The following is a 9544-nucleotide window of genomic DNA, read 5'->3' as shown; positions in this document are numbered from 1 at the left end:
TTTGTTGATTAAAACTGCCCTGAATCACTCAGTTGCTGGAAAGTTTTCATCTAAAGTAAGTGAGTTCACTATCCTGAAGGCACATATTACTCTGTGTTTCCCAATCTGGTTTTTAAAAACACTTGAAACCTCCAAGGTTATATCTGTACTATGGATAAGGAACATGTCCATTACGGCTTGGGGGAGAATGCTGAGAGTAATTATTTTTTAAATTACAAGAAATGGGTAAACTTGGGGCCACCCACCTTTTTAGTACAACATATTCAGTCAAAAATATCTTGGACAAAGCTTCACAAAATGCCTCATTTTATTAAGAAAAAATTAAACCATTTGACCAATAATTTAACCTTAATATTTTTTATTTTACACAATTGCGAGACAAAATTTAAATTCTTTTGCTCTCATAAGACCGTTTATGCACTGGAGGTTTCATGCCAGGCTGCAGGCTGGAGTTTTAGTCATGGCAGGTTGCCCCACCTCTCCCTGCACCCACACAGCATTTGACCCAGTGCCCCTCATCTGCCCCCGATTTGTGCTCCTGCGTGGGAACTGGGGCAGTGAAGTTCCGAATGCATAAACGGCCATAAGTGAGGTTTTGCTAAAGGGGAAAAAAACTATTCTGCCCTTCTTAAAAATGACTGCAAAAGAAAAAAACAAAAATCTTTACCATTTTTGCACACTTATCTCAATACAGGTTATACTGTTATCGAGCAGATCTATTTTCTCTCATACTGCAATATTTTGTCACAGCAGTTCTTCCTGCAGATAGCCTGCATTGATACTGGCAAGTGTTGAATTGGGAACAAACTGCATCTTAGAGGTATGATCTTTGGAACAAAGTTCAGCAGTCAGGAGTGCAGGAGGGGACAGATGGAAAGTAGAGAAGAACCGTTTGACCTTTTCATTCCTGGAGCTTTCCCCCCTCAAAATCCTTTTAAGATGCTTTATCTCTGTAACATATCCTCTGCTCATAACTGTAACATATCAGCTGTTTTAAAATAAAACTGGGAAAGTTATATGGAACTATTTTCAACCTTCCCTCAGCCATGAAGTTCATTTGGTGAACTTGGGCCACCCAGCTTAACCTACTTCAGGGGTCTGTGGTGAGCATGAAATGATGATGGGAGAACTACGTATGCCAGCCTGTGCTCCTTCGGGAAGACAGATGGCTAAACAGATAGGCTGGACCTCAAAATGTGGCTCTAGAAGAGGCTTTCATTCCCACTGATAATTTATGTGTAACCTGGCCAAGAACCACAAGTACTCCAGTAAATATCACCAAAATAAAAGTCAGAGTTTAACAAATCAACAACAAAAAAAATCCAAACAACCCCTCTCCTCCCAGTACTGAATAGCTAGCTCCATTTGTACTTTTAATCACATTGAAATAGATTCTAGTGATATATATATGTACTGAAATTATATTTTAATTCATGTAATGACAGAACCCATAAGTGCTTTTTGTTAAAGCTGCAATCTTTGGCTTGCTGCTTTAAAAGTAAGTCCCAGTGAATAAATTAGACAGTTTTGAGGAGAAGGATTACAGTATGTGGACATTTTCTATCAAAAGAGTATAAAATAGAACATTTAAAATGCCTGTGATGGATTGTCAAGGGTTAATGCCTAACAGAATCTGAAAGCCTTTTAATGACAGGCTGTTCCAATGGAATTCTGTGGAGAGAGTTGAGGAATTGCAATTGGGAACTGACAGCTGAAGAGGAGACAGTTCATCACTGACTGTGGATTGGGAAGGAGGCTAAGTGAGTGAGTGATCCCGGCCTAGTTAAGAAGGGAAATAGCTTCCAGAAAAGAGAAATGATCCCTGGTCTGTGTATAAAGAAGGATTTAGAAGGTCTAACATCTCAGATGAGGGAGATTGTGAAGAAAAAACTGAAAGATAAAGAGGGTCAAATCACTTTGGGAAACTGGGAGACTATTTAAAACTACAATCCTGGAAGCTCAGATAAAATGTATACCACAACTTAGCAAAGGTACAAATAGGTACCAAAAAAAAAGGAAGGAGATAACAAAGAAATGGAAGTAGAAAAAATTTGCCTCCATACCCAAGGACTAAAAGGCATAAAAGGCAATCACTTAACCTCCATCTTTAACAAAGGTTCCAGAGGAGATTCAGGAAATTACAGGCTGGTCAGTCTAATGTTGATATCAGGTAAATTGGTAGAATCAGTTCTTGAGGATAGGAATAGTAGGCACATTAAGAAACAAAAGTTACAGAGAAAGAATCAGCATGGATTCTGTAAGAGAAGATCTTGTCTCATTAAACTTTGAGTTCTTTGATGGGGTGAACAAACAAGTAGACAAGGGTGACCCAGGAGATATTGTTTACCTAGACTTTGAGAAAGCTTTTGATAAAGATCCTCATCAAAGGTTCCTAACCAAACTTAGCTGTCATGGGATAAGAGGGTAAGTCTTTTGCATTAAAAACAGATTAATATGAAACAAAAGTGAGTGTAAATGGGATGTTTTCACAGTGGAAGGTGGTAAGTAGTGGGGTACCACAGGGCTTATGCTTTTTAACTTGTTCATCAGTGGTTTGGAGTTGGGAGTAAGCAGTGAAATGGCTAAGATTACAGATGACACTAAATTGTTCAGGGTAGTGAGAACAAGGGAAGACTGTGAGGTGCTCTAGAGCAGCTGTACCCGAGCCCCAGGCCGGGGACTGGTGCCAGTCCGTGGATCAGTCGGTACCGGGCCATGGCTCCTCCTTGTCCTCCTTCCCGGCTGCTGCCTTGGGGGCTGTCCTGCCACTCTGCCGCCAGCTCACCTTTGGTGCTCTCCAGCGGCCACCATGGCTGGGGCTCCTCCTCAGCGTGGCACTGCGCAGCTGCTGCTGGCAGCGTCTTCCAGTGGGCAGCAGGAAGTCAGGGGCGCCGGCAGGAAAGCAAGCATGCAGGGGCTCAGGCAGCAGCAGCAACGTCTCTTGGCAAAAGACTATCCCCTCTGGGCCTCAGTAAAACTGTCAAGCGTTGACCAGTCCCCAGTGATAAAAAGGTTGGGGACCATTGCTCTAGAGCAATCTGTTGACCTGGGCAAGTGGGCATCAATGTGGCAAATGAAATTCAATGTGGGCATATGCAAAGTAAGGCATATTGGAACCAAAACTTCTAACTATAAAGATATATTGATGGAGTCCAAACTGGCGGTAACTGACCAGGAGAGAAATTTTGGAGCCATGGTATTAACTCTGTGTGTGACTGAAATAAAAAAGCAAATGATATGCTGGGGATTTTAAGGAAGGGGATTAGAAACAAATCAGGCAATATCATAGTGTTCCCGTATAGAGTAATGATGCAGCCTCACTTGGAATATTGTGAACCGTTCTGGTCACTTCACCTCAAAAGAGATATTATAGCACTGGAAAAGATGCAGAAAAAGTCAACTAAGATGATTAAGGGAACACCTCTAGGAAAAAAGATTAAAGAGTTTATGGCTTTTAGCTTGGAGAATCAACAATTGAGGAATGACATAATAGAGGTTTACAAAATTATGCATGGAATAGAGGAAACAAAGAAATACTCCCTTTCTCACAATATAAGAACTCATAGGTACTCAATGAAATTAATGACTAGTACGCTTATAGAACAGATAAGAGGAAGTATTTCTTTACCCAAAGAGAAATTAACACCTGGAATTCAGTGCTGCATACAAAGACAGTTTCTATAAACAAATAGAATAAAGGTCCATGAGTGGCTATTAGCCACAAGGTATACGTAGACCACTATTTTTGTGGCAGTGACACTCTTGGTACTTGGAGGGCAACAGTGGGAGAGCTTCTGGAGTTTTGGTCCCACTCTTGATGGCACCTGGGGTTTGACCACTGTATGACTGGACTAGATGGGCCCAACCCAACGTGGCTTCTCTTAGGTTCTCTTATTCTTAGAAACTGATTGTAAACCTGTAAGCCTCACAAATCAGGGAAACTCAGAAACCCTTGCTTGAGTTGTTTAAGCAGAAACGGAAGAAAAAGCATCAAAGTTTTAAAGACCTTGTTGAATAGCAATAAGACCTACTTGTTGGCAACACATTATCTGGTGTTTGTGTGAATACAAAGTTACCTCAGTTTTATTATCAGCTCACCTCATACATCTGCCACCTGATTCCAACTGGCTTTTGATTTTCCAAGTTAAATAAAATGTTTTGTTCATTTTGAACTTTCAAAACCCTCTTATATGCCATTTCAATAGCAGGCTATAAAAAGGTGATTCTATCTCTTTTCTCAATTCCCTGGTAGGGTCAACGTCTGTCTGTCTGTCTGTCTGTGATTAGGTGAGGCAGCCTTAGACAAATATGAGAAGAAAACAGATAAAAGGGCTGCTCAACAAGAAAGCAGTAGGGAAAATCTTGCATGTGAGGGAGGAAAGATGGCAAAATTATCATAGCATTCCTCAGGAGAGCCCTCAAATTATCAGTAGGAAGTAAGGAAGATTTTTGGAACAGCCTTAAATGAATATTTGGAACCACTTTATATGCTTAAATATGTCCTTCTCATAATGACATATACTTGATATGACACAAGAGCTCATAAAGAGTTATGGAACAAAGACACTCAATAATGTCAAAGAAACTGAAGAACTTGTACAAATCTGTCCTGTTATCAAAAATTGAAATCAAAATTAATCCTATTTGTAACAAGAAAGTAACTCCAGCAACTCTACGACCATTTTGTCTTTCTACCAGTACAGCAATCCGGTGAAATCCAGTGCCTGTCTTTTATATAAAGTGCATCGGTTTAAAATATAGTGATCCAACTGCAATTAAATGTGGGTGGGTCCAGTAATTTACAACATCCTGCCAAGGATTTCATGGTATGGTTTTCTTTTAGGAGTATTTCCATGTGACTCTGTGCACTGACGCTGGTGAAGAAGAGGAAAGAAGTATTAACAATATGGTTAAGACAATTTAGGATTTGGGTGTTTTGACATAAAATCTATAGCTTGCCCAAACTGAGTCATAGCACTATGGCCAAATGAGTTTGGAAAGGGATAATATGTAAAAATTTGCCCTATTCAAGTTACTTAGTTCTGCCACTTATTATTTTCACAGTGATATTCAGGACACTTAGAATTCTGTTTTCATCTTCAGGTCATAACTTAACTCTAGAATCATGTCTAGCTAGGTAATAAAATATTAATTTTAGTGTCATAGCTATTTTGCTTCCTGGACCTTCTTCCCACTCACCTTTCTACCATTCAGCCTCTGTACCCATGCTCTACCTCAAACACTGTTCTGCTTGCACTCAGTTCCCAGTATTCCTGTAGATGAAGGGGCTTTTTAATACAAACAGAAAAATCCTTTACAAAAGCATCATTATATCCCAGCATTCTGCAACTAATATATTCAGCCTGAGAACTTTATGACTCTTCCATGGCTTCACAATACCAGACAACAGGAAGCTATTGTATTACAGAACGGAATGTGTACTGTTTTAGCCAGGTAAGGCAGCATTCAGGCTGATGAGCTATTTGTAACCAAAGTGCACAAATATGTTCACATAACAGTATGGTGCATGGCTGGCTGCTTATTTTGTATCTGGCAGTCTGAATAATCAGCTGGGTTCATAGAAGAAGAGTGTAGTCACACTTGTCTTAGTCCGGGGAATCTGGTGTGTTTGTAGCAATGTCATAGTTTGAGTATTCCTACTGTAAATTAGTGTGCCACTGCTTAGGTCCCTGGGATACTCTACATAGCAGTTTGTGCCTTAAGGGAGAACCCAGATGACTGCTTCAGGGAAGCTGTCCACAATGCTTCCTTGTTATGTGTGTGCAAACAGAGATCTATTCCTTGTATTTAAGTCAACAAAACCTTTATGCCCATAGGAGTTAAGTTTATTAATTCGTGTCTCTGCTTGATTTGGATTACTGTTTTGAACAGAGAGGTAGCTATGTATATCTGTTGCAGAAAAAATAAGCAGGAAACTCCTAGTACCTTGAAGACTAAAAACAAAGACCACTTCTTCAGATGTAATAAGTACTTCATTACGGTGTCATTTTATGCAGGATTTATGAATTACTTATGTAATACTATCAAGTGTCTGACTATCAAGTTCCTTAAGAAACTGCAGAAAATTTCCCAGAAAATACCACCTGGTCACTATACATTCTGCACAAAGATTCCTGACAGCAATACATTTGTGTATACATTGGCACCTTGTACTGGTTGAAGATCATAACACCAATAAACAGAACTGAACATTGGTATCAAGCTTCGTTACTTTGTCCTCAGCCATAATTATTTCAGATTTGGCAGCAACGTACCTCAAGCCATGAATATCCACATTGCTTCACAGTATGAAAACATAATCACAGCTGTCTTAGAGCAGTGTTTGCCCAATCCTGACCACTAATAGCTCTCTTGTACTTATCAATGACATTGTCATCATCTAGAAAGGAAGATCTCAAAAGATTCCACTAGGTATTAACAGCTTTCATCTCATAATTCAGCAGCTTTCATGATGGAGTCTCCCTTTTAAATTATTTTCTTGTCTTCCAGGTGAGTAAAAAATTATCATAGGAGAATGAAATGTTCTTTCTGAATACTGCAATTTTTAATGCCAGATTTATCTTTGTTTAATCTTTTGTGTAGGAACTGACATATCTTATTTATTAACAGGTTTTATGTTATCAACCTTGTGGTGCTGGGATGTTAACCATCTTAAAGCCTAGGTCTCCCTGCCCATTACAGATGATACCTAATTTATCATTAGTGAATGGCCTCTGAATTGTTTAATTGAGTTTTAATTTCACATAGCCACTTTTCACTTTGTGCTTACTGCATTTCAGGGCCTCAAACCCTGTGGCTTTCTTCTTCATACCTCCTGCACAATCTGACAACATAATGAGGATTCACATATTGCATTTGAAGAACCGGGCTCTAATTCACAACAGTTCCTACTAGAATAATACTCTGTTAATATGAAAGTGCTACAAGACTCCTGTTGATCACTTATTCAGTAGGCTGTGAAGTCTATAAAGCACATTGCAGTCAAATAGGTAACAGGAATTGAGACATTGCTTAACATCTCTGTATTTGATTGTGCAGCTTTAAAGCTTTCGGGCTCTAGAACATGATGTCATTATTAAACAGTAGGTTCTTTTAATATTTTTCTAAAGGATGGATAATTAAGGCATAACTTCACAACAGGTAAGATATTCAATTTAATAACTTGGTGTTGCATGTTGGAGAACATGGCTAGAAGCAGACCCACTGTCCAATTAAAAAACAAACACATTAGGCAAATAACCTTCATGAGCCCTGGGTTAGAATCCTGTATTCTATTCTTTCATAGAAGTATCATGTAGACACAATGGCTATGAACTGAAACCCAGGTGTTTTTTTTTAATTACCTGTTAAACAGATTTAAGCAGCATGTAACTTGTTCTGTGCTGTTTGTGATGGGGTTGAAGCCGCTTCCCAATACAACATTGCACGGATCTTCTGCAACAGATAATATTCCTGAAAACAGAACAGAAAGGCCACTTGCCTTAAGCAATGATAGTATGCTTTGGATATGGTTGTAGTGATCCACCCTGCTCTTGGTCCATGAGTACTGGAGAGGCAATGGGGGACCCCCATGTAAGTGAGGGCACTTGCTACTTCCTTCCTATTGTATGGGGTAGATACCTGCTTCTGCTAAAACAAATCTGCCTTTCCCTGGCTATTAATAATTTGAGGCAACCTACATACACGTGCTAGCCGGTACACACTTCACTGGCAAACTCCCAAGCCTAGTCAGATGTTGTAGACAATGCATGGATAAAAGGACTTGTTTCAGAACATTTCAGTTGCATACTAGGAATCCAGATGCACAGGAAAATTATCTTAGAACATTAAAACACTGAAGGTTAATTAAATTGTACAAGTTACTGGTTGTACCCTTACATTGACCACAATGGGGTAGTATGACCACAATGGGGTAGTATGACCACAATGGGGTAGTTACTGACCTGGAGCCAGACATCCTGGAATGTGAAGTCAAATGGGCCTTAGGAAGTCTGAGCAACAATAAAGCTAGTGGTAGTGACAGCATTCCAGTTGAACTATTCAAAATCTTAAAGGACGATGCAGTAAAAGTGCTACACTCAATATGCCAGCAAATTTGGAAAACTCAACAATGGCCACAGGATTGGAAAAGGTCAGTTTACATTCCAATCCCAAAGAAGGGCAATGCCAAAGAATGTTCAAACTACCGCACCATTGCACTAATTTCTCATGCTAGCAAAGTTATGCTCAAAATCCTACAAGCTAGGCTCCAGCAATATGTGGACCGAGAACTTCCAGAAGTACAGGCAGGATTTCGAAGAGGCAGAGGAACTAGAGATCAAATTGCCAACATACGCTGGATCATGGAGAAAGCTAGGGAGTACCAGAAGAACGTCTACTTCTGCTTCATTGACTATGCTAAAGCCTTTGATTGTGTGGAGCACAACAAATTGTGGCAAGTTCTTAAAGAGATGGGAATACCAGAGCATCTTATTTGTCTCTTGAGAAATTTATATGCAGGTCAAGAAGCAACAGTGAGAACTGAACATGGAATCACTGACTGGTTCAAAATTGAGAAAGGAGTTCGGCAAGGCTGTATACTGTCGCCTTGCCTATTTAACTTGTATGCAGAGCACATCATGAGAAATGCGGGATTAGAGGAGTCACAAATTGGGATCAAGATTGCAGGGAGAAATATCAACAACCTCAGATATGCAGATGATACCACTCTAATGGCAGAAAGTGAAGAGGAACTAAAGAGCCTGTTGATGCGGGTGAAGGAGGAGAGTGCCAAAGTTGGCTTGAAACTCAACATCAAGAAAACAAAGATCATGGCATCCGGCCCTCTCAATTCCTGGCAAATAGAAGGGGAAGAAATGGAGATAGTGACAGATTTTATTTTCCTGGGCTCCAAGATCACTGCAGATGGGGACTGCAGCAAAGAAATAAAAAGACGCTTGCTCCTGGGGAGGAAAGCTATGGCAAATCTAGACAGCATCCTAAAAAGCAGAGACATCACCCTGCCAACAAAAGTGCGTTTAGTCAAGGCTATGGTCTTCCCAGTTGCAATGTATGGCTGCGAAAGTTGGACCATAAGGAAGGCCGAGCGTCAAAGAATTGAGGCTTTTGAACTCTGGTGCTGGAGAAGACTCTTGCGAGTCCCTTGGACTGCAAGGCGAACAAACCAGTCAGTCCTAGAGGAGATCAGCCCTGACTGCTCTTTAGAAGGCCAGATCCTGAAGATGAAACTCAAATATTTTGGCCACCTCATGAGAAGGAAGGACTCCCTGGAGAAGAGCCTAATGCTGGGAGAGATCGAGGGCAAAAGAAGAAGGGGACGACAGAGAATGAGGTGGCTGGATGGAGTCACTGAAGCAGTAGGTGCAAACTTAAATGGACTCCGGGGAATGGTAGAGGACAGGAAGGCCTGGAGGATCATTGTCCATGGGGTCGCGATGGGTCGGACACGACTTCGCACATAACAACAACAACAACAACCCTTACATTCTTTGCCAAGGAATGGACACAAGCAAAGCTGGAATGT

At 40.4% G+C, this 9544-nt stretch overlaps 1 protein-coding gene across 1 annotated transcript in view; it reads right to left on the bottom strand.

Moving 5' to 3' along the window:
* Positions 1–289: 289 nt before the first annotated feature.
* Positions 290–9544, bottom strand: part of SLC28A3 (solute carrier family 28 member 3) — a 76952-nt gene continuing 67697 nt past the window's right edge. Inside the window, exons 17-18 of the mRNA XM_077344649.1 lie at positions 7365–7473; positions 290–4874 (exon numbers count right to left, since the gene is read on the bottom strand). Of these exons, the coding sequence (XP_077200764.1) occupies positions 4751–4874; positions 7365–7473 (233 nt within the window). The 3' untranslated portion in view covers positions 290–4750. The remainder of the gene's footprint in view (positions 4875–7364; positions 7474–9544) is intronic.

The sequence above is a fragment of the Paroedura picta genome, chromosome 7 (assembly GCF_049243985.1).
Source record: "Paroedura picta isolate Pp20150507F chromosome 7, Ppicta_v3.0, whole genome shotgun sequence".
Lineage (NCBI taxonomy): Eukaryota > Metazoa > Chordata > Lepidosauria > Squamata > Gekkonidae > Paroedura > Paroedura picta.
This window is presented reverse-complemented; position numbering and strand designations above follow the sequence as displayed.